Below are 25,654 nucleotides of genomic sequence, written 5' to 3' on the forward strand. Positions count from 1 at the left end.
TTACCTTAATATCATATTAATTTGCGTATTTTTCTCAGGGGAAATAATTTAGTAAATAACCGATGACAAGTCGGCTCTCCGGAAAGGAATGCATATTTATTTCTGAGTAGAATCGATACTTTGACGTATGTGCCTAAAAATTGTCAAAAATGGCATTCAGAAGTTTCAGGCAAAACTGTTTATCTTCAGCATGTGATCCGGTTGGCTTTATTGGAAGAAGAGAAATTGGTAACACTCAACCAAATACTTCATCAGACAAATTTATGAGGCACAGAACCAGCTTAGCAAAAAACTTGTTCAAGAGAGAACTGAAAGCACATTATGGATGTGTAAATGCAATAGAGTTCTCACACCAAGGAGGACAATTTATGTCTTCAGGTATTTGTTGTTGTTTAATTCATGTCTGTACTCAGTCTGTAGTATTATACTATAGTGACTAGACTATACTGGTTTACACTGGTTTAGTGGTTATGCCCCTTTTATCTGTTGTCTTAGAAAGAAGTGTTTACCAAATCCAGTTATAATTAAAACTGTTAGATGTTCTTATAGAACACCCTATATGTCTTCGCCTGTGACTGCTTCTTCAGAGGCGGATTAGGGGCAGGTTAGGGGGATGGCGCTTGCAGGGTGCCAAACGTCCCTTTTGGTAGATTATAAATTGAGGGGGATAGGAGCTTTATCGGGACTCCGGGATCGGGTGTTTTTAAGCTCTGGATTTCAGGATTGCCCTTACAGGATCCGAGAATTCTTTTTTTTTTTATTTCAGGATGTCAGGATTTACTTTATTTAAATTCGGGACCACAGGATTTCGTGTTTTTTTTTTAGCCTGGGATTTTGGGATGAGGACCCCTCCTATCCCCCCTCATATGGAAACGCTGAAGTATGACTTGAGCTGCAGTCCCATAGCCATGAATTTCCAAGGGGGGTTACATGGACTCGCGATATCAACTTTAACAGTTACAATTCAAACAGGATGTCTTCTTCAACAGTGCTTCTGCCGTTTGGTGGCCGTCATCATTTCTGATTATTCTGCCACTTTTGGTCAAACTACAGTTTGTGCATACGCTAATTTACAAGCAATTTATAAAAATGAAAAAATATATTTTTATAAATTTCCCGTTACAAAACTTTGAATTATTCGAAAAACTAAGGATTTTCTTATCCCAGGCATAGATAACCTTAGCCGTATTTGGCACAACTTTTTGGAATTTTGGATCCTCATTGCTCTTCAACTTTGTACTTGTTTGACTTTATACATATTTTGATATGAGCGTCACTGATGAGTCTTATGTAGACGAAACGCGCGTCTGGCGTACTAAATTATAATCCTGGTACCTTTGATAACTATTTACACCACTGGGTCGATGCCACTGCTGGTGGACGTTTCGTCCCCGAGGGTATCACCAGCCCAGTAGTCAACACTTCGGTGTTGACATGAATATCAATAATGTGGTCATTTTTATAAATTTCCTGTTACAAAACTTTGAATTATTCGAAAAACTAAGGATTTTCTTATCCCAGGCATAGATAAACTTAGCCGTATTTGGCACAACTTTTTGGAATTTTGGATCCTCATTGCTCTTCAACTTTGTACTTGTTTGACTTTATACATATTTTGATATGAGCGTCACTGATGAGTCTTATGTAGACGAAACGCGCGTCTGGCGTACTAAATTATAATCCTGGTACCTTTGATAACTATTTACACCACTGGGTCGATGCCACTGCTGGTGGACGTTTCGTCCCCGAGGGTATCACCAGCCCAGTAGTCAACACTTCGGTGTTGACATGAATATCAATAATGTGGTCATTTTTATAAATTTCCTGTTACAAAACTTTGAATTATTCGAAAAACTAAGGATTTTCTTATCCCAGGCATAGATAACCTTAGCCGTATTTGGCACAACTTTTTGGAATTTTGGATCCTCATTGCTCTTCAACTTTGTACTTGTTTGACTTTATACATATTTTGATATGAGCGTCACTGATGAGTCTTATGTAGACGAAACGCGCGTCTGGCGTACTAAATTATAATCCTGGTACCTTTGATAACTATTTACACCACTGGGTCGATGCCACTGCTGGTGGACGTTTCGTCCCCGAGGGTATCACCAGCCCAGTAGTCAACACTTCGGTGTTGACATGAATATCAATAATGTGGTCATTTTTATAAATTTCCTGTTACAAAACTTTGAATTATTCGAAAAACTAAGGATTTTCTTATCCCAGGCATAGATAACCTTAGCCGTATTTGGCACAACTTTTTGGAATTTTGGATCCTCATTGCTCTTCAACTTTGTACTTGTTTGGCTTTATACATATTTTGATATGAGCGTCACTGATGAGTCTTATGTAGATGAAACGCGCGTCTGGCGTACTAAATTATAATCCTGGTACCTTTGATAACTATATCACTAAAACAGACAAGAGGTGCTGTACAAGAAAAATAATGTTCTAGTAAAAACAAACTGGTATAGATTAATCAGTTAATTCAGTTTTGAATGATTCAAGACTCTTAGCCATGACAGTATTAGTGGGTAGGGCATTCCAGTCTCTTATAGTCCTTGGATAGAATGATTCCCTATGCAACTGTGCTGCACCATGGTATTTGGAAGAAACGGCTATGCATGTTTCAACCAAGACGAGTCTTGTTGGTTTAATTAGTCTATCAGAGGCATCTACTTTGACTAGTCCATTTACAATTTTGTGTAATAATACTAATCTTGATTTTTTTCCTTTGTTCTTCGAGTGATGCCCATTCTTATTTTTTTAGCATGTCTGTGACAGATGAGGTGTTGTGGTATCGGTTTTTGACATATCTTGCAGCCCTTAGCTGAACCATCTCAATCTGGTGAATATCCTACTTCAAATAAGGATTCCAAGTTGTACAGGCATATTCCACGATCGGTCACGCTAGTGCTTTATATACTCTTTCTTTTAGTGTTGGATTTCGAATATTCAGGTTTCTTTTGAGGAAGCGAGTAGTGTTGTTTTCTTTCTGGCAGATGGTTGTAATGTGTCCACTCCACTTCATATCTGACGAGAGTTGTCTTGTTGGCACTCATGTCCAACAGATGGAGTTGCTAAAAAAGTCTTTTAGGTCATGTTATGTTGTTGAATTTTTTGGAACTGTAAATGTGGGCAGTTTTGTTTGTTTAAGTATTAAACATGTGTTCTGTATTTATATATCCCTTAATTGAAAATAAAATTTCTTCTCCTTCTTCTTCTATACTTATTTTTCTCTAGTTCATGAACAAGTTTCTATGCAAGTTTTATAAAATTTCCTTGAAGGTTTGACATAACTACTGATATCTTAAAAAAATTTAAATCCAGACTGAATTTTAAGAATGTACATGTTAAATACAAAACTTTTTTTGCTTTTAAAATACTGGTGCAATGTCAGAGAGAGATGAAATGTGTCACAGTGTGCCATTTGGAATACCTACAACCTTTTGATAAACTTAATTGCAAAAACAACCATTGATGTTGTCAAGGAGAAATTTAACAGTTTTAATCAACTCAATACATCAGTAATATAAATAAATTTTTTAACCTCCTAGTTTTGAGCTGATGGGAAAACTGCTAGATACATTGTACATCAAATACAAAAATGTATCTTGAATACGCATTACACAATTAAAGGTTACTTTTTTTTATTTGAAGGTGGTGATGACAGAAGAGTGTTAATGTGGAACGTAGAGAAAGCCCTGTCAGATATAGGTTCTCCTAAGATAATGAAAGGAGAACATAATAGTAACATCTTCTGTATTGCTTTTGATCATGACAACAAGAAGATATTTTCTGGTGGTAAGTATCAAACATATTTATGTATCATTATTATGTATCATTATAATTTTGCTTAGTTTCTTTTATTACCTATTCTCACATCAGACCCGGACTTCTTTTAAACTGAGTTTTACTGTGCATTTTGCTGTGTGTTTCTTTAAATTTTACATTGGCTAGAGGTATAGTGGAGTGCTGAGATTTCACAAAACATGTTAAACACCCCTGCACTTTTTGGGCCTGTCCCAAGACGGGAGCCTCTGGCCTTTGTTAGTCTTGTATGTTTTATTATTTTAGTTCATTTATATGTTTTGGAGTTATGTATGATGTCCATTATCACTGAACTAGTACACATGTTATCTAAGGGACAGCTGAGGACCACCTCTTGGTGCAGGATTTTCTCTCTGCGTTGAAAACCCATCAGTTGCCTTTGGCTGTTATCTACTTTTTGGTCCTTTTCTCAACATGTCATACAAGTTCATCTCATTTGATAGTTGTTTGTTGATACTTAACAGTGATTACTTTTTTTCACTTGATTGCTAATAAAATAAATTTTGATAGCAAAGACAATATAACTTCATAATTATTTTGATCATTAGTAATTCATTACATCTACTGGTATTCAGAACTCTGTAAAATTGGTTAAAATTCTTCAAAGGTAAACATTCAGGACTGCATGCTTGACCTTATAACATTGTTCCTAATTCGCCTTTTCAGAATCTAAAGGACTATGGGTAATCTCATTGTTCGTACATCAAAAATGAAAATAGCGTTATGTCATTGGTTGAAATTCCATTGTTTAGAACGTTTTAAACAATCACAACATTGGTGTTTGTTTTTGAAAATATTACCCAGAATGCATTAGATTCTGAATAGGTCAATTACAAGTAAAGTAACAAATCATTCTATTTATATTTTAGGTAATGATGAACAAGTCCTTGTGCATGACATTGAAAGGTAATTAAAAATGTATATAATTTCATGGCTTGTTTTAAACGTTTTCAAATACTGATTATCATACATTGATTTTGTCTTAGATACTGAATCTTACAGTACAACAAAAACAACAATAAATGTATGGATGATCTTTATAAATAAAATATCAAAAAAATATAAAATCAGAAAATATTTTCAAGCTCTAACTTTCATTTGAAATTTTGATTTCTTTCTCAAGATTGGGAGAAAATATAAAGATTAACAATTAAATTTTGATCAGACATTTACAGCTGATTGCATTGAATGTGTGGATAAAGGTCATATGTTTAGTTAGCTTGCTTGTTAACTGAACTGTGAATTCATTATAAGTAACCCTCCTTTCAAAGAAGCCTAGTCATACAGACATATACTTTTTATTTTCGTGTGTACCAATTTTCGTGGTTTGAGGAAAACTTGCATATTTGTTGATATTTAATTTCATGGTTTTTACCAAGTCTGCATACAATCCTTTACAAAATTTGTAGTTCCTTGAATATTTGAATTCGCGTTTCCTAAGTACCCACGAAATCCACAAAAATTGATATCCAACGAATATTAATGAACCCACAGTAGATTGGTTATCTGTTAGACTAGTATACTCTTAAAGGAGGATAATTTACTTAACCTAATAATGACTTCACTGTTCAGCTAACAAGTAAGAGAACCAAAGATATTACCCGTGCTTACACACTCAATGCAAATGGCTGTAAATATTATGTTTATAAATTGATTGATGCTACATTGAGCAATTGAAAGGTGATAATGGTTAAACACAAGACATCAGTTAAATACACTGTATCCAAAAATGGTCCTTATAGCACATCCAGCAGTGAACAAGTGCTCACACAATGTAAAAAGTTCCATATTGTTAAAACACAAAATCAGCATTGGAGAAGACAGCAGAAATTACAATCTAAGCTTCATACTGCCTTGATTACAGAAATATCAACAAAATATCTGTTTGAAAATTAATTGTTTCACAATTTAAAAAAAATAAATTGCTACTGCATCTAAATGCTAGATCCTCAGATTTATTGTATAAAGATGTTAAAGAAACATAATGAAACTCCAATCTATTCTAGTGGTGCCACCTTAGATGTGTTCATGCATGATGATGCAGTGTATGGACTGACATCAGACCCTAACAATGTCAATGTGTTTGCCAGTGCCTGTGATGATGGCAGGATTTTAGTGTTTGATATAAGAGAACCAGCTAGCACAGGTAATTTAAATTATTCTGTTTAGAGCTAATTTCCAAATGCAAGTAGAGCAAGACTTTGGTTAGTTTGCTTGCTTTGTTTGTATAGTGTTCAATTGTAATTGGAATAACTTCCAATAAAATTTAAACATAATACTTCTATGTTTAATTATGCCTATATATATTGTTTGAAGATGTCAATCTTTATTAAAATACTTGAGCTAACATTTAAACAAACAAAGCAAGCAATCCAACCAAAAAAGTAATTTGCTAGCATAAGGATAACAGCTTTAACAATCTTGTCAGGTTGTTGTCTCTTTGACACATTCCTTATTTCTATTCTATATTTTTTTATAATTCCCATTTTGACAAAGTGTCAAGATTCTCAACTTAGTAAGAGATGATCTTCATATAAAAAGGAGAAGGAATAACAAGGTCATGTGTTTGGCCTCTCATATGATCTTATGGCTTAAAAATCTAAAAGTGTCTTATATTTTGGCTGATAATCGTAAATATCAAGTTTGCTTTGAAATATTCAGTGCCACTTTGTATGAATTTCTTGCATTTGCCTGGATTTGCACTTAAATGTGCACAATACAAGCCAATGTCGTAAATACTGATGTTTTTATTTAGATAATACTTGTTTTTTAGTTTCTTTGATGAACTATTGAATGCATATAATGAAGATGTCATGTTTTTCTTACAGAACCATTCTGTTTGGCAAATTACACTTCATCGATGCATGCAGTTGCATATAACCCAGTAGAACCATGTCTGCTTGCAACAGCTAATGCTAAAGAGGGCATTGGATTATGGGATATAAGGAAACCTGGAAGGTAATCTTTAGAGATTTTGTGTAATAAATTTTGTTCAATTTCTGTGATTTTTATACAACCACAAAAAAAAAGGCAATCATATATTGGTATCACATCGTTGTGTTATGTTATGAAACTTACACACATTGCTTATAACCACAAAACACAGATCAAGTATGAATTTTGGTGGTGCCATTATTACTGTTCTGGTGTGATGCTCCTTTACAAATGGAAAAATAGCTGAACTTCATTTCTATTCTCTTACGTAAGTTTGCCTCAACTGAATGTTATGAAACTTATACACTACTTATTAAGCACTCAGATCTAGTAAAAATTTAGGTAGTGTAACTTTTACTGTTCTTCAGTTATGTCCCTTTATAAATTTATATGATATGCAAGCAGAGGCATCATCTGTGTCCCATGGACACATTCCCCATTTATTTTTCTTGAGTTACATCTACTTATAGCCTGTAGGATGACCAAATAGTTTACTAAACTTGTCATTCATAACTACAGGTGAATCATGAAAATAGTAACTTGTTAATATAACAAGGAAATATAACACTTGAAAATGATTTAACATTTCTTTTAATATATTAAGTATTATCATTTATTTTCAGTTGTTTATTGAGATATGGTAGTGGTTTAGTACAGCAGAGTTGTATGAGTGTCTGTATCAGTAAGATGGGAGACAGACTGTTAGCACTACGAAGACGTTTACCTCCAGTTTTATATGACATCAAGAGTCCCTTCCCTCTATGTGAATTTGACCATGCTGGATATTACAACTCTTGTACAATGAAAAGCTGCTCATTTGCTGGAGATAGAGATCAGGTAAATATTAATTTGGTTGATTGTGCCCCAGTTTTTTGGAAGGTATGAAGTATTTAAGATTAATCTTTTGTCTATATAAACTGTAGTCACTTTCCCATATTCATCAAATATTATACTATTAAGTTAGGTTTATTTAAATGAGAATAAATAGAAAATTTATTGAATTACCAAGTTTTCAAAAATGTGTCTTTAAATGTAATATTATAAAAATTCCCAGTTGTTTAAGAAGTTGCTTACAATTGGCTTTGGTTATAAACCTTCTTGTCATAGCTAAATTAGTGAGTTAAAGGTGCAAATTTAATATATGTGAGGTGACCATGGCCTTAGTTTCATATTTAGCATTATATTTCAATAAGTAGAAGGACTTAATTTGCATTTCTCTATGCCTTGCATTTTTTTTTCTTCATTTTTACAGTATGTACTGTCTGGATCTGATGACTGTAATCTATACATGTGGAAGATACCTGATGATTTATCAAAAAGTAAGTCAGGAATGATGCTTAAAAGAAGTTTTAATTGTTGATTAGTTGATTACAAATTTGTTTTTTTCTTTATGAATTTTAAGGGATGTAACATTAACCTAATACTTTGGTACAGTGATATTTTGGTACACATTGCCTTTGAAAAGAATTGAAAATGGACGAACATGCATAAGACAAAATTATGCTAATTGAAATAAAAAGAGAAATAGTATTTATTGAATGTTCTTGGTCTTGAAAATGGCCAGAAACTTCTTGAAGTGGTATTAAGACTGCATCAAGTTTGAATATAGGTTTTCTGATTTATTTACCATTTTATCGATCTGGGCACTCCAGCGTCCTCCAACAATAATAATTATAAATGCCATGAAATAGCTATTTAGTTTTGAAAGTGGCACCATAAACCAATCAATTAATTAATATTAGGATAAAAGGAGGAGCCAGGATCTGTGTTCCATTATTCCATATTTTAGTTAAAATTAACATTTAAAATAATCTCAACAACTAACTTTTTATCAAGGATCGATACAGTCATATTTTGAATTGAATACTGTATGATTTTAACATAAAGCTGCCTATTTTGAAAGATTATCTTTTTTTTTCAGGGCAGTTTGTTAATGATGCACACATGGTATTACAGGGACATAGATCTATTGTAAATCAAGTGAGATTTAATGCAGCCAATCATCTTATCTTATCTTCTGGTGTTGAAAAATCTATCAAGGTAAATTTCATTAAAAAATAATTGTTAATGAATGACAGATTTTATAGTTAATTTCAATCCTTGTTTTCAAAATTCCAATCATTAATTTCAAATCAAAACCAAAGATGTTTCATTTGAAGTGACAGTGCATTTCTTTAAGTTGGTATCCCTGCTGTTTAACTGTTAGTCCCAGTAAGAGGACATCTTCTGTCTATAAGTTGGTATCCCTGCTGTTTAACTGTTAGTCCCAGTTAGAGGACATCTTCTGTCTATAAGTTGGTATCCCTGCTGTTTAACTGTTAGTCCCAGTAAGAGGACATCTTCTGTCTATAAGTTGGTATCCCTGCTGTTTAACTGTTAGTCCCAGTTAGAGGACATCTTCTGTCTATAAGTTGGTATCCCTGCTGTTTAACTGTTAGTCCCAGTTAGAGGACATCTTCTGTCTATAAGTTGGTATCCCTGCTGTTTAACTGTTAGTCCCAGTTAGAGGACATCTTCTGTCTATAAGTTGGTATCCCTGCTGTTTAACTGTTAGTCCCAGTTAGAGAACATCTTCTGTCTATAGGTTGGTATCCCTGCTGTTTAACTGTTAGTCCCAGTTAGAGGACATCTTCTGTCTATAAGTTGGTATCCCTGCTGTTTAACTGTTAGTCCTAGTTAGAGGACATCTTCTGTCTATAGGTTGGTATCCCTGCTGTTTAACTGTTAGTCCCAGTTAGAGGACATCTTCTGTCTATAAGTTGGTATCCCTGCTGTTTAACTGTTAGTCCTAGTTAGAGGACATCTTCTGTCTATAAGTTGGTATCCCTGCTGTTTAACTGTTAGTCCCAGTTAGAGGACATCTTCTGTCTATAAGTTGGTATCCCTGCTGTTTAACTGTTAGTCCTAGTTAGAGGACATCTTCTGTCTATAAGTTGGTATCCCTGCTGTTTAACTGTTAGTCCCAGTTAGAGAACATCTTCTGTCTATAGGTTGGTATCCCTGCTGTTTAACTGTTAGTCCCAGTTAGAGGACATCTTCTGTCTATAAGTTGGTATCCCTGCTGTTTAACTGTTAGTCCCAGTTAGAGGACATCTTCTGTCTATAAGTTGGTATCCCTGCTGTTTAACTGTTAGTCCTAGTTAGAGGACATCTTCTGTCTATAAGTTGGTATCCCTGCTGTTTAACTGTTAGTCCCAGTTAGAGGACATCTTCTGTCTATTAGTCAGAGCTTTAAATAACTTTTTTTGCAACCACTTACCTAATAGGCAAAGTGGACATGAGACAGCGTTTGATGTATTTTTTTTATCCTCATAAATACAATGTTCATACATTCAGGGAATCAGTTGTATAAAACTGATTTGTTAGCAGTTTGCATTATTTTCATTACCACTGAATTGATTTCAGTTAAACTTAATATATAAATTCTTCATGCTTTATGTTAAATTTTATGTTTAGATTGCTTTGTTCAAGGGAGTAGAGGAGCATATGGTTCACAGGATAATTTGAATAACACAGTTGCCATATTAAATACTGTCTATTCATTACTGTATGGGAAACCAATTTTTGTTTATTTTGTGGGTAAACATTAACCTTATTGAACAAAGTATGAATTTTCTATAGGCTTTCATGCAAACTGGCAAAATCATGAAATTCAATATCCATGAAAATACAATTCTACTTAAATCTATGAAAATTGGAACCACCAAATATATGAATCCTCAGTAGCTAAAATAATTTGGATAAGGTTTTAAACGAGCTGAATGCTTACTTTGTTCTTTACCTGATTACTAACTTTTCACAGGTATGGAGTCCATTTCCAGTGCCGACATCAGAAGGAGGAATAGATTCCCATTCTGTCAAGAAGAATTCAGTTAGACCTGCTTACTCACATGAAGAATATATTAACCTTGTATTACAAACTGGTCATGTGATGACACATGATTATTCCAGCCAATCAGTAGAGGAAGATCCTCGAATGCTAGCTTTCTTTGATTCATTAGTACAAAGAGAACTAGAGGGGTTCAGTTCCAGTGAAGACTTTGCTAGTAGTGATGGAGAATTATTGGATAGAATTGAAAATATACACGATTCTGATTTCTCAGATTCAGATAGTCATGATTCAGGGCATGTTACACAAAACAGAACTTCAAGTACTCTTAACCAAGAAAATGGTCAGGAGGATTCATCTGTTAATTCTTTTTCTGTGACCTTTGCTAGTGCTGCTAATTCTAGGTCTCTTGATGGTCATGCTGACCAATACAGTGAGATTTCCAATAGTTCGGACAATGATTCAGACCCTGAAAATAATTCTCTTCAAGGTGGGAAGATTATAGAAAAGCTGATAAAAGAAAGATGCAAGCAAAGAAAACTTAATGGAAAGACTAAAAGAAAGAGACCTTTGGTCACATACAGTTCAGATTCTAGTGACAGTGAAAAAGACAAAAACACAGCACGTGAGAGTTCTACTAATAGGGAACAAGTTCAAGGTCACTCACTAAATATGCTGTCTGCTCATAGACAGAGAAATCGCTTACAGTTAAAAAGATTAAAACTGTTGAGAGATAGTGCTTTAAATAGTGATTCAGATATAAATGATACTGAAAGTTTAGAAGAAAACGAGAAAAACAGTATTCATAAAAATGCAGCATGTGAAAATTTAACTGAAAATTCAAAATGTGAAGAAAATAATAAACGTAAAAACAGTGAAGAGGATATGGGACCATACTTGCATGAAGCAGAAAATCAGCCATCGTGTTCAAAATCCTTGGCTAGTGCTTCTTCAGACTGTTTTGAAAATGTAGAAAATGGTGAAGGTCCCAAAAATAATGAACCTGAAGTTAATGGCCAGCAAAATGGATTCAAAAGATTAAAAAATAAAACTGCTTCAAGAAAGTATCGAAGTCACAGTAAAACTGAAGATAATTAAAATGAAATCATTATTTTATGCCATTGGTCTTTCATTATCATACATGTATGTACGTTGTAATATTGTTAGGAGAATATAAAGTAGATTTTCTACTTATAATCTCAGCTGTCATTCATATTCTATCAACATGATCAATTTGTACTAATACATTATAAAAAATAGTAATGAAATAAGTGTTCAGTATTTTTTCATCTAAAACAAAGGTATGATGAGGCCTCATTTTTTGTCCAAAATTTGAATTACACATAAAGTAATATAAATGATATTTTTCATTTCGAAATAAGAATAGAGTAGGAATGGATCTGAGAAATAAGACACTATGTATGATTTGTAATGAGTGCAGATTGAAATCGTTAATGATATAATTGTTTAAATTCAGACTGGTCTGCAAGACTTGAAATTGGAATGTACATATTATTATATTTTCCCCCTCCAAACGCTAATAGTTCTTAAATCGATACAATTATCACCAGTTGAAAGAAAATTCTTCTGTCTGTACTTTGTGATGTGGCTTTAATGATCTTTTATAAATCCTAACTTATGTTATTGTTTTATTTTTCATCAGAATTATAAACCTGTTTGTTAAGTTATATTTTTTGTTTTTGTTTTGTTTAATGAAATCTATATGCTAGCAATTGTCAACCATTTAAGTTAATATGTTCAGGCATTTATTGAATTCAATATGTATTTTCTCATTAAAAATACACTAACTTTTATAAATGTTATATATTTTTGTCTGTTTTAGGGGGTTCCGTTCCTGGATCCCACTTACTGTTTTGTCAGATTCCCATATCCTGCTTACACTATGTACGTAAGCAATTCTCACTTTTTTGTCATTTCCCGGGTTCCGCTAGACCTCATTTTCAGTTTTCACGACACAATAATTTGACTTTCACGTGTCACGCTTACAAAAAATCGTCAATCCCGTGTCATGCTTAAACCCCAATGAGACCCACTTATAGAAATGCTAACAGTTGTAAATAGTTTTCAAATTTAGTTTTATTAGTCATAAAATGCAGATTTTAATGATTTTATCAACACTTGTTTTAGGAAACTTACAGTTTAAACAGATCAAATCAAATTTGGTATACATTTGCATTGGCATTTATAGATGTTCTTTTGTGTCTTGTGAAATGAAGATGTGCATGTTGAATAAATGTTATCAGAAATACTGTAAGGCATTATTGGGATCAATTTACTGTGGATTTTATTTATTTTCGAGGCTACAAATACGTGCAATTTTCCTTGATTAGATTGGCAAGCCTTGTAAAAAATAGTATTTTATTGGACATTTGAAATCTCGATATACCTATCCCTAGAAAATTCACAAAAATTAGTATCCTTAGTAAAATGATGAATCCATAGTAGATACTAACTTTAAAGTTACTATAGTAAAGTTGTCAATGTAGATGTTCCTATGCTATCTGTTCAAATTATTCTTCTCGATCTTATAAAGAGTTCAAGACTTATGTATCATGCACTTATGAAGCTCTTTAATCTCAAAGTTGTTCAGTAACTTATTTTTGGTTTGACTGATTTGATAAAATGATTCAAAATAAATTTGACAAGGGTTTGAACATATGCAAACCATAATCTACATATATATTATCAGTCAAATTTTTGTTAGAAAAACAATTTCACGGTGGATAGAATGGTAACAGACTTATCAGGTTTTTTCTGTGTTTCCTCACAAGTGGTTCCAATATGTATTTTGCACAAAATAAAGGAAAATAAAAAAATATGCATTTATGGTATACAGTCCTATGGTCTATATAAAATACAGCCATACATAGTATGCACCTCTTTTTGGCCCTTAAAACTTTAGAAAAAAAGTTACTTCTTATTCCCATCACCAAAATTGACTTACAGGCCAGCAAACCAGTTGTTATACGACCGCAAATTTTGAAAAAATTTTCGTCGTATATTGCTATCACGTTGGCGTCGGCGTCGTCGTCGTCGTCGTCGTCGTCGGCGTCGTCGTCGTCGTCGTCGTCGTCCTGCGTCCGAATACTTTTAGTTTTCGCACTCTAACTTAAGTAAAAGTGAATGGAAATCTATGAAATTTTAACACAAGGTTTATGACCACAAAAGGAAGGTTGGTATTGATTTTGGGAGTTTTGGTCCCAACATTTTAGGAATTAGGGGCCAAAAAGGGCCCAAATAAGCATTTTCTTGGTTTTCGCACTATAACTTTAGTTTAAGTTAATAGAAATCTATGAAATTTTGACACAAGGTTTATGACCACAAAAGAACGGTTGGGATTGATTTTGGGAGTTTTGGTCTCAACAGTTTAGGAATTAGGGGCCAAAAAAGGGCCCAAATAAGCATTATTCTTGGTTTTCGCACAATAACATTAGTTTAAGTAAATAGAAATCAATGAAATTTAAACACAATGTTAATGACTACAAAAGGAAGGTTGGTATTGATTTTGGGAGTTTAGGTCCCAACAGTTTAGGAATTAGGGGCCAAAAAGGGACCCAAATAAGCATTTTTCTTGGTTTTTGCACCATAACGTTAGTATAAGTAAATAGAAATCTATGAAATTTAAACACAAGGTTTATGACCATAAAAGAAAGGTTGGGTTTGATTTTGGGAGTTTTGGTCCCAACATAATAAGGGGCCCAAAGGGTCCAAAATTAAACTTTTGTTTGATTTCATCAAAATTGAATAATTGGGGTTCTTTGATATGCTGAATCTAACTGTCATGACTGTGTATGTAGATTCTTAACTTTTGGTCCCGTTTTCAAATTGGTCTACATTAAGGTCCAAAGGGTCCAAAATTAAACTTAGTTTGATTTTGACAAAAAATGAATCAGTTAGGTTCTTTGATATGCTGAATCTAAAAATGTACTTAGATTCTTGATTATTGGCCCAGTTTTCAAGTTGGTCCAAATCGGGGTCCAAAATTAAACTTTGTTTGATTTCATCAAAAATTGAATAAATAGGGTTCTTTGATATACCAAATCTAACTGTGTATGTAGATTCTTCATTTTTGGTCCTGTTTTCAAATTGGTCTACACTAAAGTCCAAAGGGTCCAAAATTAAACTTAGTCCGATTTTAACAAAAATTGAAATCTTGAAGTTCTTTGATATGCTGAATCCAAAAATGTACTTAGATTTTTTAATATGGGCCCAGTTTTCAAGTTGGTCCAAATCAGGATCTAAAATTATTATATTAAGTATTGTGCAATAGCAAGTCTTTTCAATTGCACAGTATTGCACAATGGCAAGAAATATCTAATTGCACAATATTGTGAAATAGCAAATTTTTTTTTAATTAGAGTTATCTTTCTTTGTCCAGAATAGTAAGCAAGAAATATCTAATTGCAAAATATTGTGCAATAGCAAGATTTTTTTTTAATTGGAGTTATCTTTCTTTGTCCAGAATCAACTTAAATCTTTGTTATATACAATATACAATGTATATTCACTTTTTACTACCAACTGATAAATTAAAATAATCTTTACCATTCAGTGATAACAAGCAGTTTTTTTACATCTTAATATTTTATGATGTATTTAAATGAGTAGTTATTGTTGCAAACTCCATTAGAAATTTTAATTGAGATTAGTTTTGGAATAAGGGAAAGGGGGATGTGATTAAAAAAAATGGGTTCAATTTTTCTCATTTGAAATTTCATAAATAAAAATGAAAATTTCTTCAAACATTTTTTTGAGAGGATTAATATTCAACAGCATAGTGAATTGCTCTAAGAGAAACAAAAATTTTTAAGTTCATTAGAACACATTCATTCTGTGTCAGAAACCTATGCTGTGTCAACTATTTAATCACAATCCAAATTTAGAGCTGAATCCAGCTTGAATGTTGTGTCCATACTTGCCCTAACCGTTCAGGGTTCAACCTCTGCGGTCGTATAAAGCTACGCCCTGCGGAGCATCTGGTTATCACTAAAATAGTCTTAAAATTGTTTGTCATTTAAATATTTTACGACAAGTATTTGTTAAAACTTGTATTTCAATTTAATGTACAATAGTGGCCATATTCACTAAAATTATGATTATCCAGATTTAAAAAAACTTTTTTTCAAGTTTTCTTCATCAATTGATTGTTGGTTGCTTGACATCCAAGCACTACAGTGGCAAATATTTCATGCATGATTGTACAGGACCTTTTTTTCCTTTCCAAAGCCAATTTTCTATTTCTTTACATTAATTATGTAATGTGGATCATTAATGTTGAAACCGTAAAGAAAAATTGTGATGTAGTTCTGTTGGGATAACAGCATTTATAACATATACTAGTAAACAGTATTTTGTACAATATGATTTTGTTAATACTTTATAATTTAAGTACAAATTCAAGTAGAATTTTTTATATTTGTGTAAAATTTTAGTAAAGTATATATGCTTCATAAAAGATTCTAGAAAATATTAAAATCATGAAATTAATTAAAGAGTCAGTTTTATTTAAACCTCAGAGTATAATCTTTTAGCCCAATTGGTCCAAAGAAACATGGTTATGTGTCGAGTAAAAGTCATAATGTCGGGTTTAATTGTCCATCTTGAACAGGAATTCTTCATGTTGCAATGAATGACTTAATGGTATACATAGAAAGTTACAATGATATTCTTTACTAACATGGACCTTTTTTTGGCAGAATGGTATTGCCTAATATTGGATTTATATATAAGTTCAGGGGCGGATGCAGGAATTTTCGAAAGGGGGGGTGCTAACCCAGGGCACCCAGGGCAAAGGGGGGGGGTGCAAAACATATGTCCCGATACAAATGCATTGATCGGCAAAAATAAAGGGGGGGTGCGCACCCCGGAACCCCCCCCCCCCCCCTGGATCCGCCACTGAAGTTACTACATGTAATTTGGTATATTTATCTGCTTTAGAATTGATTAAAACCCAAGTCAAAAGAGGTAATTTTTGGATTTGATTGATCAATTTTCAGTATATTTTTTGAAACTTCAAAGCAGAATCTTTTTGAGTAAATGTATCCTGATTCCATAGCTAGGAAAAGACTTATATCTGCCATAAAAGGCATAATAAGTAGAAAACAGTTTACCATTAATTTTTTTTTCTTTTCTATTTTTTGTGCTCAAAATCAGATAACTGTAAGCAAAAACTTGCCAAAAAATATTTTAATGCTGCTTCATAACTTTTTCCTATATATATTGAATCAATTACTGTATCTGGTTCTTAAGAGTTTTAGTAAACTAATAAACAGGTTGTACGAGAAACTTTGACTTGATATCATGGAAATTTTGTAGATTTTAAGATGGAAGTCCAAGAAGTTTTATATTTGAAGAAAAATGTATTGCAATATCAGAAAAATAAGAGATTTACGGTACAAGCAAATTTTATTTCAAATTAATGGATGCCATAACTTAATTCTCACAGTTCTAGGTTAAAGGTAGACATTTTTTAAATGAAGAATATTTTAGTATAAAGCTGCTTTGTTATAATGCATTATCAACAAAATAAACCACTGTAGACTTTTTTTTTATAGGAATGTAGTACAGAACATGTTATAAAAAAAATGTGAAGTTTCACCCCTTCTTCACCCTGAGGAAGATTGAAGGACATATTTCATAGTTAATGACAGATGTTTAACTAAAATTAAACTAAATAAAGTAGTCTAAGAGGTGCTTAATAAAAAAGCTTATTTTCTTATGATAATGAGCCAAAACGATAATGGTCATTACATGTCAACTTGTGCATCATCGAAGGACAAAGTGAAATATAAGTATTAAAGTACACGACAACAAAAATAAAAGACACACAAGATAAAAATTTATGGAACTCAGTTTCCTTTACATTGACAAATGATGCTCAGCATGCTAAATTATAATACAATTACAAGCTTAAAGAGATTTTAACAAAAATGACAGGACTTAATTTTTAGTAAAAAAACTTATTTAATATTAACCCAAGACAAGATTTCAAACAAAGGTGAGTCTAGTCATAGAACAAACAATAAGTGGATGATACCAAAACTAAGAAATTTCGGTGCAAGTCGATGTTGCATGGGTAATATGAAGCAATGTGATTATTTCATCAAAAAAGTCAATAAAAGGATGTATACAAGCTATTCATGACTGAATCAAGTTGGTATCACAATAAAGCTACCTACAAATATAGGTTATATGAAAAAGTTGAATTAACCAAGATTCTAGTATTGACTCTAGATTTTGTAATCTTACATTTGACAAACCTCTTAATTTTGTAACCCCTAAATTTTTCTGATTTACAAAACACAGGCTTAAATTTTTGTAATCAATCTATACAAAATTTTTATTAAACACTTGAAAGTTCCACATACATTATACATGTAACAAGTTATATGACTATATGTTCACATTGTAAGCATCTGCAGTACCTCACAATTTCTAATTAGTACATGTATAGAATACCATGTCCAACCTACCACAGGACCAGAGGGGTATAAGTAGTCGAACTACTGTATCACTACCCTGTCAACACTGAGGTTCTTAGTTCAAATCACACACATGGTAGGTGCATTCGTCTCTAATTGTAATTGACTTATGAACTTAGGATTGTCAGTTTTCCTACCAAATGACGCAGGTTCGTTCCAGTCACTCTAACATCCTCCACCAATAAAAACTGACTGCATGAAATAGCACAATAGTGCTTAAAGTGGTGTTTCAAAAAATCAATCAATCAATCAAATCGCATTGTAAGCATAAAAACCTCACAATTTTCTAATCAGTACATGTATAGAAAATATGTAAAAATTTTCTCACTACCAAATGATCAAAGGAGAAAACATTTTGTTTTGGGCAATGTTTTTAGCACCTCTTTTAACTTGGCCTCCTACCAATATTTTTGAAGCTTTTGTTATTATAAAAGGAATTTCAAAAAGGGGGGGGGGGGGGGGCAGGAGGATCAGTTATTTATTTTTGTGAACGGATAGGTAATCTTTTTTCTGCACTATTGAAGTAAGATTTTTCATTTTCATTAAAGCAAGGGACTGATTATTCATCTATTTATTTTCACAACTATATTTATAATATTCGAAAACATACAATTTTTAAATTATTTGTTTATTATAAATAATACATGTATAGTCAAGTCATTATGTACCATTTAATCAGAATGAATCATCATCCTCTGAGAAATGAATCTTCTTTATTCCCAACTGCATATACGTGTATTGCATACATACACAGTATTAAAGTTTGGTTGTATCTAACCTTTTTATACGACCGCAAAATTTGAAAAAATTTTCGTCGTATATTGCTATCACGTTGGCGTCGTCGTCGTCGTCCGAATACTTTTAGTTTTCGCACTCTAACTTTAGTAAAAGTGAATAGAAATCTTTGAAATTTTAACACAAGGTTTATGACCACAAAATGAAGGTTGGTATTGATTTTGGGAGTGTTGGTCCCAACATTTTAGGAATTAGGGGCCAAAAAGGGCCCAAATAAGCATTTTCTTGGTTTTCGCACTATAACTTTAGTTTAAGTTAATAGAAATCTATGAAATTTTGACACAAGGTTTATGACCACAAAAGAAAGGTTGGGATTGATTTTGGGAGTTTTGGTTTCATCAGTTTAGGAATTAGGGGCCAAAAAAGGGCCCAAATAAGCATTATTCTTGGTTTTTGCACAATAACTTTAGTTTAAGTAAATAGAAATCAATGAAATTTAAATACAATGTTTATGACCACAAAAGGAAGGTTGGTATTGATTTTGGGAGTTTAGGTCCCAACAGTTTAGGAATTAGGGGCCAAAAAGGGACCCAAATAAGCATTTTTCTTGGTTTTCGCACCATAACGTTAGTATTAGTAAATAGAAATCTATGAAATTTAAACACAAGGTTTATGACCATAAAAGGAAGGTTGGTATTGATTTTGGGAGTTTTGGTCCCAACAGAATAAGGGGCCCAAAGGGTCCAAAATTAAACTTTGTTTGATTTCATCAAAATTGAATAATTGAGGTTCTTTGATATGCCGAATCTTACTGTGTATGTAGATTCTTAACTTTTGGTCCCGTTTTCAAATTGGTCTACATTAAGGTCCAAAGGGTCCAAAATAAAACTTAGTTTGATTTTGACAAAAAATGAATGGGTTGGGTTCTTTGATATGCTGAATCTAAAAATGTACTTAGATTCTTGATTATTGGCCCAGTTTTCAAGTTGGTCCAAATCGGGGTCCAAAATTAAACTTTGTTTGATTTCATCAAAAATTGAATAAATGGGGTTCTTTGATATGCCAAATCTAACTGTGTATGTAGATTCTTCATTTTTGGTCCTGTTTTCAAATTGGTCTACATTAAAGTCCAAAGGGTCCAAAATTAAACTTAGTTTGATTTTAACAAAAATTGAAATCTTGGGGTTCTTTGATATGCTGAATCCAAACATGTACTTAGATTTTTGATTATGGGCCCAGTTTTCAAGTTGGTCCAAATCAGGATCTAAAATTATTATATTAAGTATTGTGCAATAGCAAGTCTTTTCAATTGCACAGTATTGCGCAATGTCAAGAAATATCTAATTGCACAATATTGTGAAATAGCTAAAAAAAAATTAATTAGAGTTATCTTTCTTTGTCCAGAATAGTAAGCAAGAAATATCTAAATGCACAATATTGTGCAATAGCAAGAATTTTTTTTAAATTGGAGTTATCTTTCTTTGTTCAGAATCAACTTAAATCTTTGTTATATACAATATACAATGTATATTCACTTTTTACTACCAACTGATAAATTAAAATAATCTTTACCATTCAGTGATAACAAGCAGTTTTTTTACATCTTAATATTTTATGATGTATTTAAATGAGTAGTTATTGTTGCAAACTCCATTAGAAATTTTAATTGAGATTAGTTTTGGAATAAGGGAAAGGGGGATGTGATTAAAAAAATTGGGTTCAATTTTTCTCATTTGAAATTTCATAAATAAAAAGAAAATTTCTTCAAACATTTTTTTGAGAGGATTAATATTCAACAGCATAATGAATTGCTCTAAGAGAAAATAAAAATTTTAAGTTCATTAGAACACATTCATTCTGTGTCAGAAACCTATGCTGTGTCAACTATTTAATCACAATCCAAATTTAGAGCTGAATCCAGCTTGAATGTTGTGTCCATACTTGCCCCAACCGTTCAGGGTTCAACCTCTGCGGTCGTATAAAGCTACGCCCTGCCGAGCATCTGGTTTAAAAGTATTGGCAAACAATTTTTTTTATGGGTTTTGGAGCAACTGAAGGCCCAAAAAGTTATAGAACAAATGATGAAAAATCATGCTTTTTGGGTGTTCCCCATACCCCTTTCTTAATCTGAAAATGCAAGTTCTATTTTAATAATTTTTTTACCATATTTTGGTCTCAAAGCAAAATGTATTAATTCAGTGTAAGACTTAAGTTTCTAAGGACAACACCAAAAGACCAATATGCATTAAAAGCAAACATGTTATTCACATAGTTAAGTCTGTGGCTTCTGTTTTTTTTTTAAATCATGATCAAGTTAAGAACAAAATGACTAAATTACAAAAGGAATGCAACACTAACAGAATACAGAAGGGCAATCAATGAACAAAAGACAAATAAAAAAGAAACAGTGATCCCGAAAAATCAGGGGCTACGTCTGAGGGAGAACATAACTTCCTTCTTGCAAGGCACTCCTTGTGATCACAATTTGATATGGAGATGAGCGTTTGGTTTTGAAATTTCCTACATTGTAGTTACTGCCCTGTAATAAAAGTGAGGTAAGTGTTCCTGAGTAAATATACCTGAAGTTAAATGAAACCAATTTTCAGACGTTTCCAGTATATTTAAATAATATTTATACTTTTATTTTTAAAAGATTAGGGAAGTGTTTCCCGATTTAAAAAAAAAGAAGATGAATTTATGAAGAATCTGATGCCATCCTATACTTTCAATTAGACCTACTGAGTTATTTATTTTTTCAATACTGTGATTGCAAGTCAGGTAATTTATTTTCAAACTACCACAGAACAAAAACCATTTATTTTTTGTGATTTAATATATCAAGGCTGAGTTTATATTCATTTTCAAAATCCTCCTCCCCCCCCCCCCCTCCCCAGAATATTAAATTGTTGTCCCCTTATTATGAGCAAAATATAATTATGAAAAAATTAAACATATGCACATTTACATATGCAAAAAAGCTGTACAAAATTTCTCTGGCCTCCTATATATACCTGATCATACCTTTGAGTTTTGGAGTTTTTGCGCTTGTAAATATTATTGACTGTCCGACGGACTCACAGACTTAATAAAAACTATAGGGATCCTTTATCCTCTCAGGATTTCCCAAATATTGGCCAAATTAAGAATAGAGAAAATGGCTTATAAAATTTATGAATAAAGAATAGGGCTCTTCACGGTTAGTTCGGCCATATTGGATAGGGGGCAGATTTTTTGGAAGGAGGTGGAAATGGTATGAAAGTGTGGGAAATCCTATGTGTGTTTCCAAGCAACAGCTGTTTTAATGATGTTTTCCTGTATTTTTCACACCATTTTTACCTCTATTATGAAAATCTGCCCCCTATCCAATATGGCCGAACTAACCGTGAAGAGCCCTATTAAAGGACCCCTCTCAAGGAGTCGGTTTTCCCAAAAAAAATCTTACAACTAAGATTGATCGTAAGTCATGAACAATTTAGTATACTTGAAAATTTATAAGATAAATCTTAGTCTTAAGTTTTTTTGTGAAACTGACTCCAGACACTCATTTGTCTAAATGTATGTGTTAAGCCAATTTAGACCGTTCTTGTCTGTGTTAAAGATGGTTACTTTTGGTTTTTAGTAATTTGAGAACTCTTCTCTGTTGGAGACTTGAAATGATTATCACATGAAAGTAGCAGTAGATGTTTTTTGAGCTGAATTTTGCAACAAAATGCCATAGATTCACTGTTTATTTGTGCCATAAATCGTCGTGATGCACGACGCATATGAGGCTATATCACTTCTTGAAAAACTACCGTTAAAAATCGAATCTATAACGTGCCATGGTATGACATGATTTATTTCCTGGGATTTCCTGTTCAATATTTATTGACAGTGTGACATGTTTAGTTAATTCTAAGATGAATCTTCACAATACTTACAAAAATAACTTTCAGATTTCAATAAACATATTCACTTCATATTCCCATTTATATGGATAGTCGACCTTCGTATGGATAGAAACAAGTGCCTGTGCATATTCCCCCTAAATGTATTTATATGAATTTGATAAGAGTGATGAGTGCAATTTTTAAGTCTACAGACTGCTTTGATATCTGCTTTCAAGCAATCTGTAGACTTATACCATTGACTCAGGGCTCTATGCCCTCACATCAACCGTTTTGTTCTAAACATTCAGCAAAATCTCAGATTCTTATGATTGTCTTGCTTTAAAAGGTAAAAACAAGCAAAAGGATTGAACTTAACGAGTTACAAATGTATGTGCCACAGGGCTGATTGTTGGCCCAAAGTCATACTCCTTTCAGTGCCCATACATGTCAACCTCTTACAATGGGAAATCATGTCATGACATGACATGATATGTCAAAAAGCGTGTGAAAACGCGTGACGTAGATGCGGACTTGTTAATATGAATGTGGTAATGTTCATAATTTCATACAAAGTTGTGAATATAAAAAAACAATATATATATTCTACTGTGAACTTTTATTTTATTAAACAGTGGTCTGTAATGTTGCTTTTAAAGCACCACCACTAGGCACATATTCAAAACAACTGCCAGTTTCAAGTTTAGTTACATTTATTTGATAACAGCACACAATACAAATGTAACATAGTCAAGTTCTCATCCGAATTCAGTGTCAATTTCTTTATAATTGAAAAGGCTCTCCCACAGTAGGAATTGATATTTGACTGAATTAGCTTAATCAAGATTTGAAAGAATGTCATGTTTTTTTTTGAGCAATGTAAAATGTCATCTATTATTTCTGCCATTGCTCCCATTGCTATTGCCTGGTTAAAACTGGGTAGTTCATCAGAAGAAAGCTGGTACTATGAGAGCTGATCCAACAGTTCCGTGATATTTTTATTCCCATGGCCTGTAGAAATCTGTTGCCGTGTTGGCTAGATTTGAAACTGAAATTGAAAAAGAAAAATGTTTTATAAATTTGATTTCCATCAGATAAACATGTTAAATGCTTATTCAAATAGCTACATTGTATTTCTCCTCTCACATGTATTGGTTTTTTTTATCATTGCAACATAGAATGCACAAAATATCATGCGTTATTTGTCACTCGATCATTTAAACTCGAACTCTAAAATATAATTTATAAATCTTGAATCTTGCCGTACACATCGTTTTGGCTTAACGATCGGCACTTTAGACGACGGTACAGGCCCTGGAAGTGACCTATTTCTGTGCACATGTCCCCTATAAAGTGAATTTGAAAGAAAGTCACAAAATTGTTAAAACTAATCACAAACTACTTACCTTTTACTGTTTGTCCATATAGAAAAACAAACAATGTGGCAGCCAAACAATTACTTTGAATTTTTTCGGTATTTATCGCCGAATAAGGACAAAACCCGAGAATAGCGATATCACTAACAACCAAAAAATGAAAAGAACGAAAAAGCGTGTAATTGCGTGTAAAGTGGTGAAAAGCGTGTACACGCCATGTGACAAAATCCTCGCGTGTAAACCGTTAAAAACGTAAAAGCGTGTATTACACGCGAATATCATATCACTTGACATGTATGTCAGTGCCAAAGGGCTGATTCATCGGCCGATTGAAATGATGTTATGAACTACGTAATGTACTATGACGTCACCGTTTTTGTGATAAATTTAATTCCTCCGTCTTGAAACATTCGCGCGTTTTTACCAAGATTAAAAGATATGAAGGATCATGAAAGGGGACCTTTTTTATGAAAATTATGAAAATTAAATTATGTAAGAATACATTTATAAATATGTATATAATATTTAGAACTATAGAGTCTCAAATCCACTCTTTTTCCCGACGCTATCGCAGTAGGCCATTTAGTAGGGGTATTTATGTATTCTAGGCTTACTTTCCTAAACTGGCTAAAGTTTTTAAGCGTTTACTTTGTAAGAATATAATACAAATAAAATTGTACATACATAAAATATAGAAGATAGAAGCTATTCAAATACATTTACAAAAACGGATTAGAAAAAGCGCAAAAAAAACTTAAAAAGATGAAAAAGTACGCAAAAAGTGCACTACACATTAATGACGTAATTAATCTAATGACGTGATTTGTTAACGCATCCATCGGATTATGGCTAATCCTTATCCGTGGTTAATCCTCCAGTTTATTCGTTTGAGTGAGGGATCACAAATAATTTAACCAGAATGTAGGACATATTAAAGAATACTGCAAAGAAATTTCAAAACCATTGCCTTTTTCTTGCTGATTTTCACAATTCATTCGACGAAGAAGTTTGTCTTGATATCATACAGGTATGCCTCTGTTCCATTAAAACGACAACAGAGAATTTTAATGCATGGACAAAATTTCGATAATTTCTTTTCTTTGTTGCTGCGTTTAATTTTTCTAGGCTTTATACGGCATACTTTTATAGAAATTTCAAAGGCAAAACTGTGAGTGAGTTAAACATGAATAATAAATCAATCATTATGGGTTGTATACATAAGATACAAGGAAAAATATTTAATACTGTATTTATCATGTGAAAATGCAATGTTCTGTATAGCATCGTAAATAAATATTCTTGTTGGATTGTGCCGGCCAAATTAACATTCCAGGTCAACATGACACTTTGAATTCATACATGTAACATGTTTCCTAGTAAAATACATGTTCTTTGATCATCGGTGCATGTCTGTACTCATTTATTATTTGTCCCTTCTTCCAAAATAAAAGAAAGCAAAACCGCAAACAACCTGAAAACTTTGTGAATTATAGATTCTAAATTACAATCACAGTGACTTATTATTGTACGGTTGTCTAGAATTAATGAACACATTATTTTTCATATTAAGATACGACA

The 25,654-nt window shown here is 32.7% G+C and overlaps 2 protein-coding genes across 2 annotated transcripts in view; both read left to right on the forward strand.

Moving 5' to 3' along the window:
* LOC143068418 (DDB1- and CUL4-associated factor 5-like) lies at positions 1-13,578 on the forward strand. Its single transcript, XM_076242442.1, has 9 exons — positions 1-378; positions 3,664-3,807; positions 4,704-4,740; positions 5,841-5,980; positions 6,663-6,792; positions 7,392-7,605; positions 8,021-8,087; positions 8,690-8,808; positions 10,571-13,578. Exons 1-9 carry the CDS (start codon positions 150-152, stop codon positions 11,693-11,695), a joined length of 2,205 nt encoding a protein of 734 aa, XP_076098557.1. The 5' UTR covers positions 1-149; the 3' UTR covers positions 11,696-13,578.
* An 8,898-nt stretch (positions 13,579-22,476) lies between these two features.
* The window catches only part of LOC143068419 (vam6/Vps39-like protein), a 44,734-nt gene continuing 41,556 nt past the window's right edge, over positions 22,477-25,654 (forward strand). The window contains exon 1 of the mRNA XM_076242443.1: positions 22,477-22,658. Coding sequence (XP_076098558.1) covers positions 22,586-22,658 — 73 coding nt within the window. The 5' untranslated portion in view covers positions 22,477-22,585. The remainder of the gene's footprint in view (positions 22,659-25,654) is intronic.

The sequence above is a fragment of the Mytilus galloprovincialis genome, chromosome 3, assembly GCF_965363235.1.
Source record: "Mytilus galloprovincialis chromosome 3, xbMytGall1.hap1.1, whole genome shotgun sequence".
Taxonomy (NCBI): domain Eukaryota; kingdom Metazoa; phylum Mollusca; class Bivalvia; order Mytilida; family Mytilidae; genus Mytilus; species Mytilus galloprovincialis.